The sequence below is a fragment of the Vigna unguiculata genome, chromosome 1 (assembly GCF_037176805.1).
Source record: "Vigna unguiculata cultivar grain cowpea cultivar isolate G323 ecotype 2 chromosome 1, ASM3717680v1, whole genome shotgun sequence".
In the NCBI taxonomy this organism is placed as follows: Eukaryota; Viridiplantae; Streptophyta; class Magnoliopsida; order Fabales; family Fabaceae; genus Vigna; species Vigna unguiculata.
Genome location: NC_140792.1, coordinates 10,399,753 through 10,421,032, shown reverse-complemented (window position 1 = coordinate 10,421,032; position 21,280 = coordinate 10,399,753). Strand labels below are relative to the sequence as shown.

Below are 21,280 nucleotides of genomic sequence, written 5' to 3'. Positions count from 1 at the left end.
TAAGAGTAATGGTAAAATTTACTATGACAAGTTTTCTATAAAAGCATATAATAAGTTTTCATTATAATTACATTTGTGCCACCACACTTGACTTACTATGACATATCCATTGTACTTGTCATAATAAGTTTTTCCGTGCTCATTTATTATGTTAACACTACCAGAAAAACGTTAATTACCGACAGATATGTTACGACGGATATCGATCCGTTGATAATCGATAATTATCGACGAAATTATCGACAAATGCAAATATTGAACTTATTGACGGACAAATTTCGTCGGTAAAGTGAAGGATTAAATTGTTGGATGTGTTTACCGACGGATACCGACGAATGTTCATTTGTTAATTTACGGACGGATCTGGGTCGTCAGTAATGTCTTTTTTTATTACGCCGAAAGATTTATTGACGAATCTACGTCGTCGGTAATGTAGTCAATGAAATCAGAATTAAGAATTGGAATTCCCTCTTTCCTATTTTCATTTCCCAATTCTCTTCTCAGTTCTCTATTCTCTTCTCTGTTCTCTTCACGTGCACGAACACAAAATCCATTGTCGCCCACTGTGCCAATCAACTGCCTTGCCTTCTCTACTCCCCAACGAGTTCGATCGGAGCCATGGTTCGTCGCTTGCCGTGAGGTTCGTCGCCTGAGTCTCGCTGCGGAAGCTCGCCGTCGTGGGTAGCGGAAGTTTAAGTTCTGTCGTGGAGGGACGCCGCCGTCGATAGTGGAAGCACTGGCCATCGAGGAGGAGGTCTTCTGGTGTTACCTGCAGGTCCCTTTTTAATCATCTTAATAACTATTATTTTTATTACAGAAATGCCACTAGTAAGCTTATTATGACAAGTGGACTACACTCGTCATAATAAGTCGTCATTGATTCATCTTTTTCCAATAGTGGGTGTAAGTGTCATGAATTGTTCAGTTATGAAGAAGTGTTAGTAAGGCTCCTCGTATAAGTGTTTCTAGTTTGGAATGAGTTTGGGTGGTGGATTTTGTTATGTTTTGTGGATTTCTAATAATTGCAGCATTAATAAAAAATGTATGAAACTATTTTCATGTATCAACGATTTGATCACATCATACTTACAATTCAGATTTTCAACTGTGATAACAAGGTCAACCATTAATGATCTATTTTGAAATATGAGATTCCTATTATAAATTTATCTATAAAAAATCATCCAATAATTAAAAGAAAAAATATATTTAAACTATCTTGATTTCTACTCTTAAATTGATATAAAAATTCCGAAATATATGATAGGTAGGAAAGAAAAAAATAATTACTCAATATAATGTATTTTGTTGTACAAGGTTATCTTTTTGGAGGTAGTGTCAAGGAGTTAATTTAATCAAACGGTGACGAGAAATTACAATATGATGATATACATTACTTACAAAATGCAAAATCTTTGCGTGTCACTGTGGCATTCATACATATGTAACTTATTAGCATAGAAGAAAAGAAAAAAGAGAGGGGGATTATGAAAAGAGAGTCTTCACTCTTCAAACATTGGGGAATTCAAAAGTTGCATTGTTAGGGTCAAAAAACATCTATCAGTTGTAGATGAAATGACACCCATCGAAGCCTGTTCAGAAGAAAAAAGAAAAGTAGCATTACTGATAGCAATACCTAAAATAAGATCTGTAGATCAAACTAAACTAAGGTTAATTATCAACTCAACTTTTTTTTTTATTTGTGAAAGAAATTAATTTTTATTTTATTTTCAATAGCTGTTTACAAAAATGAAATAGATCAAAAATTTCATCAAAATTGAAACTCTTAATATAATTTACTTTTGATTTTGATTTACTTTGATGGTATAATTAAAGTAATTATAGTGTAAAAACTTCTCAATTGTTTTAAGAAATTTAATAAAAAGATTAAATTACATTAATTTTAAAATATCAAAATTAAAATAAGACTAAAAATATTAGAAATCAACTTAACATTTTGAATGAAAATTAAAACTAAAATAATAATTAAACCTTTAAAATAAGTTAAACTAAAGATTGTGGAGGAAAAAACCTGGATAAATATATAAGATTAAATAAGTAAAAGTTTTTCAAATTTTGAGGTAAAGTGGTAAAAAAGTTGTTGTAATTATAAATAATATGTATAAGAATACTAACATTTTAAAAGGGTCAAAATCTTTTTTTTTATTGGAGAGACTAAGAAGCATACTAAACATTTATTTAATCAAATGATGAAATCATAGTCAGGTCATGTTTATAATTTCAATTTGCCTTCTATAAATTTGTGTATCTTAGAATATATAATTTGAAATATAATTTTTATATTTTAAACTATATATTTTGAAATATAAAACAATAAATACGTTTTGAATTATATAATTCAAAATATAAATATGTAATTTAAAATATAAATTATATATTTCAAAATAATTTTTTTTAATTTTTAATTTTATATTTGATAATACAAAATGAAAAACATATTTAAAATTATACGGTCCAAAATAAAAATTTTACATTTGAAATACAAAAAAATTATATAGTTAGAGAATAAAATTAGTAAAAGGAACAAAGTGTTTTATGAATTTTGTACTCACTAGGGTCAACAGCAACTAGCATGGCTGTTCCTCCAAACTCACAATTGCCTCCAGCACCTTTAGTCCTTTGCCAATAACTATTGAAAGCATACGAAGCATGTGCATACACAGTATTGGGCTCATAGCAGGGCCCATTGGGCTGAATTGAGGTGCAATCTGCTCCAGACCAGCAGGCATAGTTCATGGCCTCTTGGATGATTGGGTCTGGAACCGAGGGTTTAGCCACACACCACAAGGTGGTCCTTGGGGCATAGTTGGGTGGTGGTGGCACACTTGGTGGAGGGTACACCACAGGTGGCTGAAACACACCTGGGCTGGGGAGAGTGCCTTCAGTGGGGGATGGTACAGTGCTTGGTGGGCTTGGGAGAGTGCCCTCTGTGGGGGAAGGGATTATGATTGGGGGGCCCGGGGTAATGCCACCTGTGGGGGAAGGGATTATGAAAGGTGGGGTGGGCTCAAAGTAGGGTGGGCTGGGCTCAAAGTAAGGTGGGCCCATTGAGGTATCTGGTGGGCTTGGGATAATGATGGGAGGATTGAGCACGGGCTCAGGTGAGCCCGGCGTGATAGTGGGTGGGCCTGGTGTTATGATCAGGGGGTTTGGAGGGGGGTTTTGGGTTGGGATAACCGGTGAAGTGTAAAAGTCTGGTGGTGATGGTGTTGTGGGTTGAAAGCCTGTGGGGGTTGGCATGGTGGTGGAAGGAATGCCTGGTGGTGGGAACACACAAAATGGAGGGCTGTTTTCTGGCAGTGGAATTGGAGCCAATGATTCATAAGGAGGCAAAGAGAATGGTGAGCTAAGACTGTAGGGTTCTACATTTGATGAGAAAACGGTTGGATTCTCAACTAAATTCTTAACTGTTTTCAACTTCTTTGAGATTTTGTTGTTGCTTGAATTTCTTTTATCTCTGGGGCCTCTTAATACCCTCATTGATCTATCTGCATCTGTACAGGGAAATAAAGTGGATTTTGAGCCATTAATTTTTGACATTCAATATTTGCTTAATGTTAATGGTATTGTATTATGATGCAGTTATGAATACATTCTAGCCCTTATTGCTTGATCATGAGTGTTGTGAGTCATTACACTTTAAATGGATTTTAACAAGCAAAAGGCTTCACACAATCTCATCATATCTAGAAATCAATTTGAAATTTTGGAATAATTGGGATGATATAGATGGTAATTGAAATGACAGATAGAAAAACCTGTTGAGGTTAATGAGGCTTACCACATTGAGTGAGAGAAATGGCAGAGAAAGTCAGGTAGAGGAGAAGTATCATAACACTTTTTCTTACTCTTCTTGTTTCCATGGCCATGACCCCACTTGCAGTTTTAGTTTCTGTAATGCCACAAGATGTGAAGAAAGAGGCTTCTGATTATGGCTTCACTGTTCCACTCCAATTTCAGTGCACTGAAAGACTCAAAGGTGGAACAATGTGAGGTTTAGGTTTTTATATAAATAATACATGGGCTTTTGGACAGGCTCAAGAATTGACCAGAGTAAAGGAAGAGTAGACAAGGGGGTTCTGTTTGGGATAAAGATTGATTCTTTGGGTGACACAACTTTGATGCACAGTGATCCTTGGTTGGAGATGTGAGCATGAAGGCATGCCAAAAGTTCAGAAAAGGTGTCACAAATGCGAGTATTTTATGGGAATTGGCTCACCGGCTCAACAATGTCCTTTTCAGGGAGTTTTTATAACTGCATTTCATGTTGGTATATATGCTTACTTCGTCATTGGAAAAGATGAAAGTTTGGTTTTATAAACCCTTTTTCTTTTGCTTGCTTTCTACTCAAAGCCCTCATGCAAACACTACCTCTTCCCTTGCTGTGGCGTGAGGAAGAGGTTCGTCAGTCACTAACAATAACCAAGAAGGCACTAGCTACATCTCAAAATTACTTTAAATAATTTATACTTTTTTCATATTTGAAAACTTCAAACAAAACAGGTTACACTATTAATGTTATGACAGAAATTGTAATCATGTACTGCTTTCAAAACTTTGATAGTAACACATCTTTGTAAAGTGCATCCAAATTTGTCAAACCTGAAATGGAAGTGATGATTCTTTTGGTGTGGTGTTCCCTCTCTATATACTAGTTGAAATGCTTTTGGGAAAGGGTGCTTTAGGCTACCATGTACCGGGGGTGCATTAGTGTCAATGTCTCAGTTAAGAGCCTAAAATCTGAGGGTGATCTTTTCAAGGAAAGGGAAAGAGAGAAATTGTCTCTAGTAGGAAAAAGAAAGATTGGTGATGTGACCTTTGAGTAGGACTAATATGATTTGATCACCTTTATGATGATATCTTTGAAATCTTAATGTAACATTAGATAGATGAATTATGTTCTTTGAAAGAGTGATTTGGAGGAAAGGGTTCTGTTAATTAAAAGTTTCTTCTTTGGAATCTGAATGTCATCTGTGATTCTTCTTCATTCTGGATTTTGGTCTGTGAAACTTTCCCCCAGTCACAAAAATATAATTTTGACAGTGCCCAAGAAAATAGTTTAACAAATTCGACCCATATTTGTAGAGATTTTCTGTATAAACTTCAAAAAAGTAAAGGTAAAGTAATATTGTTTTCATAATTGTCAATAGAAAATAAAATTATAGAATGGTTTTTAAACAAAGAGGTCCTAAAATAATTTTCTAATTAACCTTCAGAAATATTATTTGGCATCTTTCTTTGCTTGAGCAATCAAGCTTGTTCATAGTGGTTAGAGACATAACTTAGCATTTAGATGCTTGACATTACCCGTGTTCTTCTTTCTATGAGATGTGAATGGAGGATGTTTTTATTTATCTTGTTTACTCTTTTTTTTATTATTATTCTTCAATAAATTATTGATGCTTCTGATCATCAAATTGGAAGAATCAGAACATTATGTTCTGAACTCGAGCTAATTTCTTCTTCTCATGTCAATTTCTGTTATTTTCTGCGAGTGTATTTAGATAAAATGAATTTAAAGATGCAAAATGTTTTATTTTGTTATCAGAATAAATTTTTATATTGTTCCCGGTTTTTTCATTGATGTACAGTTAAAAGATGGAATTTACTATTATATCTTTTTTTGATTTACTAAAAAATATGACAAGAGTAACGTATTGGCCTACTTATATATTTGTACTCCCAGATTAAACTCTGGTTTACATAACACACATAAATATAAAACATATAGTTTAGAAAAAATGACATTGAAAATATTGTTAGTGAGACGATCACTTCTATTTTATTAAACATACTAAAGTTAAATATGTCCAAATATATTATAAGAGGGAAAGTCTATCTATCTCATGTTTATCAAAACATTAACCTTTGTGTGTCCTTCAACTTATTCTTATTATAATATTGAAATCATGAAAAAGTTTGTAATATTGAGTTTTGTGGAGGCTTTTTATTCAATTTGAATTGTGTAGTTACTTAACAAGAGAGATTCTGACATACTCAGAGCTAATCTTGACGTATTCATAGTTGATCTCAAGATATTTTCTGTTACCAACAAATTTCTGATAATTGAATATAAAAATTAAATCTGGTTCTTGATCTTAATCTATAAACTCAAAAAAGCATATAAATACACAATACCAATCCAGGGACTACTCGCATAATTCTTTTCGTTTCTTATTATAGTATCATTTTTTGTAATATAAATTCAACAACAACTAATTATACAGTGTCACTGTTACCAATACGGTTAATATCTGTCTAGCTTCACAACATTGTATTTTTATTCTACTATTACTTAGTTGCTTCTTCATTCAATGTCTAAAATCAAGATATGAGGTTTCTATTTATAGAAAATTTCACCGATACTCAGTTCCAACTTTAGATGCTCAATTACAAAAATTTTCTTCTGTGCAATGTTTTCTTCTTTCTTTATCGCCTCAAGGGCTCAACACATTTGATTTTTTTCTCTTAACAGCTTTTAGTGCTCAACACCACCTTTGACTTTTTTTCTTAACCACCTTTAGTGCTTAACGCCACTTTCTTATGGCTCAGCTGCAAAAAGTCATAGTCTAGATCTTTTCAAATCGTCTTTCAATGCTCAACATCGGTCTTTTAGCATTCAACTATGCTAGTTCCTCGTTTCTTGTAAAAGTGTTGCATTTTATCATAATTTGATTAAATTCCCAAGTAATCAATTCTCGTTACTACGTTCTGTATTTTAAGCTAAAAGGGTTTGACTTACTAAAAAATATATCACATGGATGCATTTTAAGTATCGAAATTCATATGTGAAATTAAGTACTCTATAAACTTATCACACCCCACAACTTTGAGCTTTGCTTGTCCTTAAACAAAGTACAAAGTCAGTTTGTACAAAATAGTTCAAAACAATTTTTGCATTAGTTTGCTCAAGAACTAATATCAAATCTCAAGGCATTTCTCGTAGTAATAAATGGTGTCTCTTCAAAATATCAAGACTCAATTGCAAAATTATTACACAATTTTGAATTAACACAATTTTTATTATCAAAATTCTCATTTAAGTGGAATAGATTTCCTCCTAGCTGAGTATTTCAATTTAGGCAACCTTGCAAGCTTTCATTTAGTTTTGTATTTTTGTTTGTAATGATTATGACACATAAGTAGAATGAATCACTAAGGTCTTGAAGGGTTGCAATGTGGTTGGATTGTCAAGAAAAATCGGTTTTTGAAGATAAACAAAACTCACTGATAAAGAAAATTTAACAATATGAACATGACATGAGTTTCTCTCTTTCTTTTCTAGCCTTGTTAACAATGCACCTATCTCCCTTATGGGTGTATCAACTTTTTCACCTATCCCTTTGAACTGCATTAATTTGTTTTAAAGTAATCATTTCATTCTTTTTTTTTTTGTATTTGGTTGATTGCACCTTGACCTTTTTTTCTCATTCTATAACAACTCCCATTTTGCTTTTGACAAAACCCATATATTGTTCTATCTCCTTCATCAGTAAGGAAGGTAGGATTTACATATTTATCATGCTTATGGTGTGTGTGTGTGTGTATATAGCCAAGGTTCAAAAAGGATAAATCAATTGTGTTGGGTTAGTTGTTTTTGGCTCTAGACTAAAAATATTCAACAAAGAACATGCCTTGATCCTTTCCATAATAAAACTTAACACAAAATCAATGAAATTTCTCACCACAAATGCCTCACTCATCTCACCTTTAGTGGTTGGCTCACTCTTCTTACTAGGTGGATTCACTCTTTGTATCAATTTTCAAACTGTGAACTCTAATTGCAATGCATTTTGAACCTTCAAGCACTAGGACTAACCATTTTTCAAGATTTTACAACTCCCTAAAGCTTTTAAATCTCAAAAGGGGTTTTTAGCTTTCCTCATAGTTCTTGTTCTAACCAAAATTAAAAAAAAAAGTATTTTATGCAATTGCCAAAAAGATATCAGCTACTTCAAAATATTTACCCCAAAAGTTCATGTCTACACTTATGCAATAAATAAAAGAAAAAACATAAACTAAAAATTAAAATTAAGACATAAATTAAAATGCGCAAAAATTTCAAAAGAATTCTATTTTTGGTGGTTTTAGTCATCTACTACATTAGGATCGTCTAATTGGCCCTCAGATTGAACCATTTTGTCAAATAACTCATCATCTTCAAATTTAGAGGCTTTGGAATCCCTTTCCTCTCGTATGACTTTAGTTCTTTGATATGCTTGGTCAACTTTAGTATTGAAAAATTGTGTCTCTAATTTAGATCCTTGACTTGGTTGGCCAACTTCAGTATTGGCTAGTTGTGTCTTTTAAGTGGAGGTAAGGAATTCAAGGCCCCTGCACATGATCCACTAGCACCAAGATGGTGCTCGAACTTTATTGATTGGTTGTATAAAGAACTTCTTCTTGTCCTATTCCAATCCCCTTTGTTTGCACAAATTTCATAGAATGTTTCAAGGTGATCTTACGAATCTTCATGATCTTTTTCTGAAAATAAATGTGAAGAACAAGATTAAAAAATGTTGGTTTAGTTTCTACTACTCTTTTTGCAAATGGAGTGGCAAATCTAGAAAATTTTCTAGGCTCTTGGTGTATAGCACAACTCCTAAAGTGCAAGGCCAACCATGTAAGGCTTAAATGAATGATTTTTCCATTTCCTTTGTCTATTTTATCAGCCATCTCAAGATGCATAAGTTCATGTAGGATATTGTTGGTTCATTTTAAGCTTTCAAATATGGTGTTGAGTTCTTTAAGAAAACCTAGCGAAGATTCACATTGTACATTAAGATATCAAGCTATATAGATGTGAATGTGTGTTTCAAAAGCCTCTAGAGAAGGAAATAACCAATTAAACAAGAAATCAAAACAAAAGAGTAATGGAAACCAAAATGCTGAATTGAAATAAGGGAAAAAAAATAGAAAATGGAATACATGAAGTTGAAAATGTTGCATAGAAGCACACTCCTTTAAGGGGGAACAAAAAGGCTAGCCAACCCTTTGAAGATGAGTGGTGTTGTGTCACCATTGAGCTTGCTTAAGATAAGGCTTAGAGGTTTCAATCCAAAGGAGGAAGAGCTAACAATTGAACAATAAAAATACGGTGTTTAGATTTCATTTGATCAACCCTTTTAGAAGACCATGAGCACCCCTTATATAGAAGAGTTTAAGGCCTCTAAGCAAAACCAAAAAGTGTACAAGGGTATAACATAAACTCATTTTTTTAAGCACAATAGTTGAAACTTAGTGGCAAATTGTTTTCTTGTTAAAGTGAATCCAAAGAAGAGCATGCATGAATGATATATGAATTAATTGTCTGGATTTGTTTTTTATTTGTGAGACAATAACTGAGTTGATGTCTTGTTGGGCTAAGTTAACTTTTTGCTTGAGGACAAGCAAGGTTCTAAGTTTGGGATAGTTTATAATGTTAATTTTTACCATTATCTGAGTCATACTTTATTGACAAAATCAACTCTTCTATAACTTTTAATCTTTTTAATCTTCAATTTTGTCTGGCTTTTGTAGAGAAATACTTTTTAGGTTACACTAATATAAGTATACCATTAATTCCTATTTTTTGTGTCTAATTTAATGACAAGAAGCTTTGTTCCAAAACCTAGACAAATTAGCAATCATGAGTAGCAAGAAGAAGAACTAAAATGTGAAATAATGGAGGAACAACGGCGCCCAAACGTCAAAGAAGTCAAGCCCAATGCCATAAGATCAAAGAATAAGGTCTTCCATCAGAGCAACTGGCGTTGGGCAGTACATAGATGGCATTAGGCGCCACAAAGTTAGGGAACATGTCCACTTTGCAGAAGTTCTATCATCAGGCGATCAAATAGCAGTGCTAGGAGCGAGCCTTGTCCCTGAAGGCCGCTTCGGGCACCACCAGGAAGGCGCTAGGCATTAAATAAACAAAAGCAGTACTTATCTTCTTTGGATCCTCGCGCTCGGTGATGGAGAACTTGCTTCGGGCGCCACTCTTGTTGATGTGACAAGTTGGCCCTATTTCTTCTTGGTTGCTCGAGGGAAAGACACCTTTGAGTGTTTTGGGGAACAAAAAACATTTCTTGGAGAGCTTTGAGGTCTATTACGACTTGTGTGAGCAATCTCTTCTTCCTCCTTGTATCTTCATCTTCTTCCACATTTCATTTTATAAGCTAGTGCTCTCCATGATAATGGAGAGCTAAACCCATTTTGTGTGAGATAAATGTAGCCATTGAACTCTCTTGTATTATTGAATGTTTTAAATATATACATTCTTCTTCCATCAAATGCTGGTGTCTTTATATAGTTACTTAATGCTTGCTTTGATTTGGTCATGCATTGCTTAATACATGGTTTATTAGGTATTGGAAAATATCTTTTGAAACCTAGACTTGGGACAAGATACCTAATAGAACTTGTATCTAGGAATGAAGTTTGTCCCATTAGTTGTTTTAAACCGTAGTTCATAAAGTAGATTTGCTTATTTGGGATTCAAGGGATTGACTCTTAAAAGAAAATCTAGGCTTATTCAACTAAGGGATTAGGGTTTGAGTAAACTTGTGGGTTGATATTAGTATGCTAACGAATATGAGTTTGAGTGTTTTAAATGCATGAGAGTGAAGTCAGTGAAATCTAACCCCAACAATATCAATCCATTTCATTCCTAATTTTTTCCACTTTCTAAGTGTTTTGAATTTCCATATCAAAGTTCACCTTTTATCATTAATGTTAAATTTATTTTCTAACACCAAATCTCAATTATGGAATTATTCTTTAGTCTAGATTAGTTATTAGTTACGCATTTATTTAGTCGTGCACGAGTCCCTTAGGAAATGATATTAAGGTCTTACCGGTTACTACTTGCTCGAATTGGTACATTTGCCAACTTGTTAAAAATCATTAAATTAGTTTTTCCTTTCTTATGTTTAATCACAAATGGGAATTGTTCAAGGAATTTTGTCCACGTAGTAGGTCTCTTGTTCACCTTGCTTCGACTTTTCAAAAACTTTAGGGATTCATGATCACTATGGATCACAAACTCCTTGGAAAGAAGGTAGCGTTACCAAGTTCGTAATGTTCTAACAAGAACATAAAGCTCTTTGCATAGTTGGAGTAGTTGATATGACTAGCCTTGGAGAAGCACGAGGCATTGATAAATTTTTATTTTAAAGTTTTAAAGGCCTTTGTTTGATCAATTCTCCACATGAAGTCCACACCTTTCTTAACCAACTCATTTAAAGAAGCGACTATTGTGCTAAAGTTTGGCACAAAGATCCTATAGAAGCTAGACAACCCATGAAAAGATCTAAGCTCACTCACATCTAAGGTGTAGGCCACTCCTTTATAGCCACCACTTTTTCTTGGTCCACATTGACTCCATGTTGATTGATTTTAAACCTTAGAAAGATCACATGATCCCCATCCCAAAAATGCATTTTTTCCATGTTAGCATACAAGGACTCCTTCCTTAGGGTCCCTAACACACTTATCAAATGATGCATGTGTTCTTCCCTTGATAAGCTATAAATGAGAATGTCATCAAAGTAGAGAACAACAGACTTGCTTAAGTACTCTCTAAGCACATGATGAATGAGTCTCATGAAGGTACTAGGTGAACTGGTCAAGCCAAAAGGCATGACTAACCACTCATACAATCCAAGCTTAGTCTTGAAAGATATTTTCCATTCATCACCTTCCTTAATTCTAATTTAGTTGTATCCACTCTTCAAGTATATTTAGGAAAATATGGGGGCACCATGTAACTCCTCAAGTAAATCATATAGTCTAGGAATGGGATGCCTCTATAAGTAATGAAATGGTTAGTTTAGCCAAGAGGGGGGTTGAATTGGCTTTATAAAACTTTTTTGAAAGCTTAAGAACCCTTTTCATTGAATCAGATTGACCATGAAATCAGAAAACAAAAGTTGCACTTTTAACTGACTAAAATAAAAAACAGCAAGTTAATTTGTTCATACACAATGAATCAACAAATTAAAATATGAAATCAATAAGCTAATATTCTAGGAAATTATGCTGAAATGCGAAATGCACGAAATTCACTCAAACAACATGCTTTTTCAACCAAGATATGTTCTAATCAATATATCCAGCTTGATTACACTACCAAGAACCGTAAAAACACATGCACACTTAACAAATATTGATTTGTTTAGTTTTCTTGAGATTTTAAAGATGAACAAGATAAGGGAAAGAAGACCACACACTTATTTTTATACTGGTTCACTCAATCACATAGCTACTTCTAGTTTACCATGACAACCTGAGCCTAGTTTTCTAGTATTATCAAAAGTTTTACAAAATCACATAAGATTACACTTTTGAATAAAGCAAACACAAAGATTTTTGAATCCCACAAAAATCTTATCCCCAACATTGTAAGAATCCCACTTATAGACCTGAAATCACACCAGGAACACTATAGAGGCACAAGAACAACAAAACCTGATGGAGGCTCTCCCTAGCCAATCAAGCACGTGTTCTTCAAGCTTCAACCAAGCCAAAATGCCTCTAAGATCAACCAAGATCTTCAATCTACAACTACAATTGTGTGATTCATAGATAGAGTTTTCCAAAATTGTATGACTATTTTTCACGCTAAAAAATCTCAATTTGTACCTCATATCTATTAAAACCACCTTATATAGCTTGGTCATAAGTGAATTCAACAGGTTGATTTGCTCGTACAATCTGTTGATTTCACTTGACTTAAGGGAAATCAGTCGATTGAATAACAATTCAACTGATTGAATACATTCATACCAAAATTATATGCAATAAGCCTTTTAACCTGTTAAAAACTTTTTTTAACAGATTGAAAAGGACACACCAAGACTAAAAGGACATCTAACCTATGTCATATAGTCTACAAAAATAATACAACATATAAACTTCACGGTATTCACGTCATTTCCAGATTCAACAAACCAGAAGTTTGATTATCAATGCATCTTCATAAATTATTCATCAACCTCATGTGATCTCACGCAATTACTTCATCTAATCCTTACACCAAGGTCACTTGTGCTAGCAACCTATACTTTTGGTGATGTTATTTATGGCCTTAAAATCTATGAACAGTCTCCATGTTCTATCCTTTTTGGGGACAAGAATCACAAGCATTGCACAAGTACTCATGTTATGTTGCACCACCCTTTTTCCAATAACTCTTCCACTTGTTTTTGAATCTCCTTAGCCTCCTCAAGAGTGGTCCTATATGATGGCCTATTATGCAAAGATGAGGCTCAAATAAAATCAATTTGGTGTTCTATACCTCTTACGGGTGGAAAGCCCTTTGAAGGTTCTTGAAAAATATCTAAGACTAATTACAAGTCTTGAGGACATCTAGAAGGGTGGTCTTGGAAAGATGGACATGACTCACTAGGACAAGCTCTAAACATTTGTTTTTAGGCAGGCATTACCTTTTTAACTTCTATGTAAGAGATCATGATGCCTTTCTTCTTGGCCTCCCTACTATCACTACTAAAAATTCTCATATTACATGAGAATTTTCTTGCAAATTTAAAAAAATTTGCAAGAAAAGACTTTTTCCTGCTATTTTTTCTAAGAATTTTAATTGGCAGGTAATTCCTTCCTGAGTAATTATTTCCTACAAAATTATAAAATTCGTAAGTATTTTCTACAAAATTTGTTGTGAAAAGTGTTTTATACAAAATATTTTGCAAAAGAATTGGCAACAATTTCCTGCAATTTTTTTTTCATAACAAAATTTATAAGTATTTCCTATAAAAAAAATTTCAAAACAAAATTGGTAGGAAATATGAGTTTTTTTAGCAGTGTATGCCTTTGCGCCACTTGCGCAACTTCATCATTCTTTTTCTTAATCATTTATACATGGTCCTCATGACTTTTTTTGGTGAGAGAGGTATGAGTGTGATTTTCTTTTCTTGGAATTAGAAAGTAAATTTATTGGCATGGCCATCAAGAAAAAAACGTTTTTATCAATTGTCAAGGCCTTCTACACAAAATATGGGTGGCTTCCATAGGCACCACATGACACAATACCTCATCCTTATAATTTCCAAATGGAGAAATTGAGAAGGAAATGCTTAGTCATTTTAATTTCTCCTTCCTCACTAAGCCAAGATAGTTTACAGGGCTTGGCATGAGGCGTGGGTTTCAAGCCAAGCTTGTCCACAACACTTATGCTAGCCACATTCACACAATTTCCACCACCAATAATAAGGGAACATAGTTTGTCATTGATAAGACATCTAGTATGAGAAATGTTTTCCTTTTGAGAAGATTCAAGCTATTTTGGAACTTGCCCTAGCATGCTCCTTACCACTAACAAGTCATCTTCACTTGGTTTAATCTCTTCCTCACTTGAAGATGATGAAGAAGAAGTGTGGGAAGAAGAACTTTTTAGGTAGGGGGAGAAAAATTCTCACTCTCTACTTCTCCTTTTTGGTTCAAAGTCATGGTTCTTTTGGTTGGACAAGTAGAAGCAATGTGTCCATACCCTAAGCATTTAAAACATTTTATGGAACTTGTCCTTGAACCTTGAGAAGAATTATAAGTGTCTTTTGAATTTCTTGCCAAATTAGATCGAGGAGGGTTTTAAGACCTTTGTAAGGTTGTTTTTCAAATTTCTTTTCCTTGCCTTTCCAACTATTAGAGTAGTAGTCATTGTGTGATCCACTCCTCTCAACCTCTCTTTTCTTTTGTAATTGAGTTTCAACTTTATGGCCAAGTGCAAAACCTTTTCAAGTGAGGAGTACTCTTACAATTGTACTACATCTTGTATGTCCCTTCTCAATCCACTCACAAACCTAGCTACCTTTTCTTCTTCACTTTCAAATTGGAGACCTACTTTGAGAAGTAGAGACTCCATAAATTTAGCATAGTCATTCACACACATGGACTATTTGAAGCCTTTGGAGCTTCAAAAAAAAGTCTCCCTCCTATAGTAGGAAGGAACAAATCTAGCGTGATAACGTTCTTAATGTCCATCTAAGAAGCCGCGGGTGGCTCTTGTTCATTAGTGTCCATATAAATTTGATTCCACCAAGTCATGGAATACTTTTCAAATTCTAAAACAACTAAATCTACTTGCTCTACTTGCTCTTGCTCACTAAGTAAATAACATTAAAAACTTGGTCTACTTTTTTCTCCCACTCCAAGTAGATGTTGGGGTCATTGTCTATATTGAACTTTGGGATCTTGAATAAAGGAGGTTGTCTCCTTGGTAAGGAATTACGCCTCCTATTTCCACCATGATTGCACCTTCTCCTTCCACCATTATCACCATATGAGTCCTTAGATGAGGTCCTTCTTCTCATCCACCTTTCATCCTCTCTAGCATCAAGCCTTTGGATGTGTTCATGAAGTATTAGCTCACTTTGCCTATTGTCTTCTCTCATTTGTTCAAAGGTCTCCCTTATTGACAACTCCATCTTTCTAATCAAATTCACCAAGTTCGAAGTTTGGTTGTCATGTTCTATCATTGCTTCTCCATGGGTAGTGGAGTAGTTCAAAGGTGCCTCTTCTTCTATCTCTTCCGAGATAACTTCATTCTAATTCATTTTCCCTACAAGCAAAGCTCAAATCGAGACAATAAAAAAGTATTAGTGGTTAGAATGGCAAAATATCGAGACCAAAAATCAACAAAATTGCAGCCCCAAGTATTTAGATCACACTCCTAAAGTAACAAGGCTAGGCTAGCACTCAAATCCACCAAAAGTAGTGAAAACAACTATAGATTTTCAAAACTTTTCAAGATGCAAGCTTAAAATGGACAAATATGTTTCAGCCAACCACTCAAGAATAGCAAGGAAAGAAAACTCAAAGACAAAACATAGATTACCAAAAGACAAGCAAGAAAAGCACAAAAGCAAGAAAGGTAAAACTTCTAAAGAAAGAAAATCATGTGACAAAACTTTCAAGTAAGACTAACACAAGTAAATATGATAAAAGGACTCAATGGAAAAATATTTGAACATGTATTTTCAAGACTCAAATCATGCATGCACTAAGGAAGATAAGAACCAAGTTAAAAGGAGGAACTAATTTGCTAATACCACCCAACACTCAAACATACAAGCTAGAAGAATAACACACCACAATTTTTCAAATTTTTGTTTACTAAGAACAAAGAATGCTCTTAGTTTTAGGTCAAATGGGCATGAAATTTTTTCTATTTTCAAATCTAGCTCAACAAAGATGGTGGGAAGGTGTTTTACGTGTCTTAGTCACTTAGTTCCTTGTTTTATGCCACAAATCAATTCCAAGGCACACATACAAAACAAGTCATGTAGATCATGCAAGATTCAAACATTTTGAGTAATAAGAACAAGAAAACTTCAAGTGAACATATGACAATAGACCAAAACTCAAAGATAAGCACATTTAAAGACTCTTTCGACATGTGAACAAATTTTTTATTGAATTGGTTGTTTAAAACTTTTTCGAAAGCATAAAACCCCTTTTGATTGAATCAAATAGACTATGAAATTCGAATGCAAAAGTTACAAAACAATACACTTTCAATTGGTCAAAAAATAAAACAACAAACTAATTTGTTCTTGAGCCTATGAAATAATTGATTAAAAATTCAAATCAATCGGCTAAAATCCTAGGAATTTATGCAGAATGAAGAATTGACAGATTTAACTCAAACAACAATCTTTTATACATAAGACTTGTACCAATCAATATTTCTAATAAGTATGCAACATCAGATTACATAAAAACGCATTAAAGCACAACAAAGAATGAATTAATTGGTTTTCTTGAGTTTTTGAAGTGGTTTAAAGTGAGTGAGATGAAGGGAAGATATTGGCACAATTGTTTTTATATTGGTTTACTCAATCACAGAGCTACATCCAGTTTACCATGACAACCTGAGCCTAGTTTCTACTATATTAAAAAGTTTTACAAATCACACACCAAGATTACACTTTTGAACAAAGAAACACAGGATTTTTGACTCACACAAAAATCTAGACTAACACCCTGCAAGAATCACACTCACAAACCTGAAATCACATCAGGTAAACAACCAGAGGCTCAAGAACTACAAAACTTGATGGTGGCCCACTCTAGCCAACCATACACAAGTTCTTCAAGCTAATCACAAGCCCAAATGTCTCCAAGATCAACCAAGATCTTCAATCTTCACCTTGCAGTTGTGTAACGTAGAGAGAGAGAGAGTTTTTCAGTGATGAATGACAAGTTTTCGCGCTCAAAAACTCAAAAATATTCCTCTGCTCTTGAAAGCACAACTTATATAGTTTGGTTTAAGTGAAATCAGTCAGTTGAATTTTCCATATAGTTTGTTCATCTCACTTGACTTAAGTGAAATCACTCGATTGAAAAACAATTCAACTTATTGAATACATTCATACCAGAAACTATATACAACAAGTCTTTTAACTAGTTAAAACCCATTTTAACAAATTTAAAAGGACACATTAAGACTAACAAGACATCTAACCTATGTCATATAGCCTACCAACATGTAATAACATGTAATCATTACATTTAACACATCAATTATAGATTTAATACAATTGAAACATGATCTTCAAGTGGATCTTCATAAATCTTCATCAACCACATATGATCTTCATGCATTTGGCTTTATCAAATCTTTGCTTCAAGCTTGCTTGTGCCAACAATTTTTTGGCATGGTAACAAGACAAGAAGCTCTCAGATTTGGTCTAAAATGGCAACAAAGATCATGTTCACAACTTCACAAGGTAACAAATATATAGAGAATGAGTTCTAGATACTTAAACCTCCAAGTAAAGTGGAAATGTTGGTGCACAGCATTTTGGAACCACCAAGGCCGAGAGGTCCACCAAACAAAAACATCAAAGGTTAACACATGAAAAACACCATACTGAAAATAACCTAAGCTCTAGATACCAAACGATGTAGGATATTTTTGGTTCATTTTAATCTTTGAAATACGGTGGAGTTCTTTAGGAAAACCTAGTGAAGATTATCAATGAACATTATGATAGAAAGCTGTCTACATGTGAATGTGTATTTTAAAAAGCTCAAGAGAAGGAAAAGAGCCAATTAAACAAGAAATCAAAACAAAAGAGTAATGGAAACCAAAAGGTTAAATTGAAATAAGGTAAAAGGAAGTAGAAAATGGAAGAAAAGAAGATGAAAATGGAGCAAAGAAGCACACCACTTAAGGGGGGAACCAAAAGACTAGCTAACCCTTGAAGATGAGTGGTGTTGTGCCACCACTTGAATTTGCTCAAGATAAGGCTTAGAGGTTTCACTCAAAAGGAGGAAGAGCTCACGGTTGAACAACAAAACAAAGGTGTTTAGACTGTAATTGGTCAACCCTTTTAGAAGACTATTAACACCCCTTATATAGAAGAGTTTAGGGGCCTCTAAGCAAAACCAAAATGTGTACAAGGGTACAACAACAATTAGAAAACCTTAGCTTCTATAAACAAGGTCAAGAATGAGACACATTTGGTGTGAAATCCCATGTTGATGTTTCCCCCCTTCTCCTTTCTTTGGACGGCCAAGGACATGTACCATGGTGCAGTACACCATTTTTTCATTTTAGGCAACACAGAACTTGCCAACACATTTAAAAATGTTGTGTAAGCATATAAAAGACAACACTTTTATAGGTAACCGACTCCCGGATCCAAAATCCGATTTTTCGCAAACTTGTCCTATCTTTATAGTTTTTCATAGTTTTCCAGAAATAACTATGGTCGTGACTCCAAATCTCTTTTTAAAACCGTTTTCTTTTTGGTTTGTCATCCCGTCGCGATTTCAATTACAACACTCTTTTTTGTTTCATTTGAAGAACTATTTACATTTTGCTAAAATAATTTTGATTATTTCTCAACAGTTTGACTAGTTTAATATCTGAAAAGGTTTTTTAGATCTTTAAGGTATTTTCATCTCATCGCATCCTTAATTATACAGTTATTTTCTTTGACATGATTTCATTTAAGGATCTATCAAATTGTTTTAAAAACACGCATTTGACATTTTTTAATATTTTTATTTGTTATTTATTTTTGTCATGTAGAATATTGTTTTGATATTTTTTATGTAATTATTTTTATTTTTTAACTCATCATAATTTTATAAGTATAATTTTATAACGGTAAGAGTATAAAAATAAATTTTATTTATTATAATGTAATAATTTAATATCATGAGTGGTTATATTAATTTTTTTAAGATATCAATATTTTTAATATGTTCTAAAGGTTTAAAAGAAGGACTACAGAAAATCTGAAGTGGTATAAAAAGATATAGATGATGTATTATTATTTTTTTATGAACCTAGGAACCAACTTTAAAGCTACGTGAATAATTTAATGCTATGATAAACTAAAAGCATGTCCTTAATTCACTTGTGACTGTTTGGTCATTCTCTTTTTCTTTTAACTAAAAAGGTTAGATGAAAATATGAGGATGTTGTCATCATGGCGACATTTTTCAACTTCCAAACCCAAAGGAACCTACACGCAACTCACTTTTCTTTTCTGCTTCAAAGTTTTCTCATATCAATTCATCAATTCACCTTCTTTTCAGGTGTTTCTTTTCTTAAAACCCCATGAAATATTCCATTTTACAAATAGTTGTGTTTTTCTCTGAAAATATTTATTTGTCAGTTTTTACAAATAATATATATGATTGTTAATAAAATCTCCACTATTTTCTGTACTTGGAATTCCAAAAAATGTAACTATTATTATTTGGGTATTGGCATGCATCAACAGAATGGTGCACATTGAGTTTTGAATGGAGGGGATTGCATGGTTGCCAGATCAGAGTTGAGAGACAGAATGGTATTCCCTTAGAAAGATGCCTCCCTAAGATATTCCAATTGCAGGGACAAAAACTTGAGTCAAGTACTTTTATAAAGGGCTCTAATAACATAAGCATAATGAGAACATTGGAACGGACCAAGTTTTTGACCCTCAAACAAAGCCTGTGAAATGGAACAATTTGCATTAAATAGTCTCCCACACCGAAGAAAATGGGGAAGAATAAGCACAGGGAAATTCCACGGTCAAATCATGGATTAAGGCTGTGATCAATTTTGCAGGAAAGTGACTCAACAGGGACACCAAGCATTTTCACATGCATGTTATATGCACATTTTTTGTTACTGTCCCAGTAATCTATGGGCAATTGGCTTAGGTATCTTTTGAGTTGAGACGTATCGTAATCTTTTTGGAAACAAATTTGAATGAGGGGTGCTTATCACAACTTCTACGTGGTTGACCTTTCTGACCAACCACTATCTACCAAATCATTCTAAGTGCTTTTATTCCACTCCAATATCATTTACCCATAATTCTTTTAAATATACTGTTGTACCCACATAATATTATTAGAATAAAACTGTTATATTGCATCCAATAGTTCTACTAACTTAAAAATTAAGATTTAAAATGATTTAAATATTTTTTTCTTTTTTCATTCTCAAGATATTTTTTAAAAATAAAATCGTGGCATAATCTAATTTTAAAGCGGATAATACATCGGTCGATGGGTTATTGAGTTTATAAACTTAAGTTGAAGATCTTTTATTTGTGTTTTTCGAAACGTTTTTTTTAATAAACATAAGTTTTCTGTTTTCTAAGTTGGTTGTGTAATATCTTCATTTTTAAAATGAAAAGTTCTTCAATTTTTTTTGTAAATATTTTTGTTATGATTTTTTAAAGTTGACTTTGTTTCAAAATTACTATTTTAAACAAACTTATCAAATATAAAATATTAGCTATATTTTAAGAACAAATAGTGTCTTATTGTTTATAAATTGGTAGTATGAATGTCAAGATTTTTTTTCTTAATCTAGTTTGTATATCATTAATATTTTACTAATCGGTCCTCTTATGTAGTTAATTTTATAGGTTTTTGTGTATTTATTTATACAGGTCTATTTATCTATCTATATCTATATATATATATATATATATATATATATATATATATTACTAAGCCACAAATGTCATTTTCACTTTCTAGTTTACTTGTGTGATTTAAAAAGAAATAAATAAAGAATCATATTTGTACCTTTGAATACTTAATAGACATTGTATGCTTTTTGGTTCTTCTTCATCAATCATTGAAGGATACGAAAAGCATTCATTACTATTTGTAATATAAAAGTTCCGTAACGTTTAATAAAAAACACTTCTCTATTTCGAACTTCACTTGTTGTGGTGCATGTTTCGGTGTGCCACTGTTAAAGAGAAAATGAAGACAAAGAAGTACGTAGCACCATTAAAGGAAGACA

At 33.2% G+C, this 21,280-nt stretch overlaps 1 protein-coding gene across 1 annotated transcript; it reads right to left on the bottom strand.

Annotated features, from left to right (window-relative positions):
- Positions 1-1,318: 1,318 nt before the first annotated feature.
- LOC114179242 (Carbohydrate-binding X8 domain superfamily protein) lies at positions 1,319-4,286 on the bottom strand. Its single transcript, XM_028065510.2, has 3 exons — positions 3,803-4,286; positions 2,574-3,515; positions 1,319-1,592 (listed from the first exon to the last, which is right to left on the bottom strand). The coding sequence occupies exons 1-3, from the start codon at positions 3,888-3,890 to the stop codon at positions 1,561-1,563; spliced, it is 1,062 nt and encodes a 353-aa protein (XP_027921311.1). The 5' UTR covers positions 3,891-4,286; the 3' UTR covers positions 1,319-1,560.
- Positions 4,287-21,280: the final 16,994 nt, after the last annotated feature.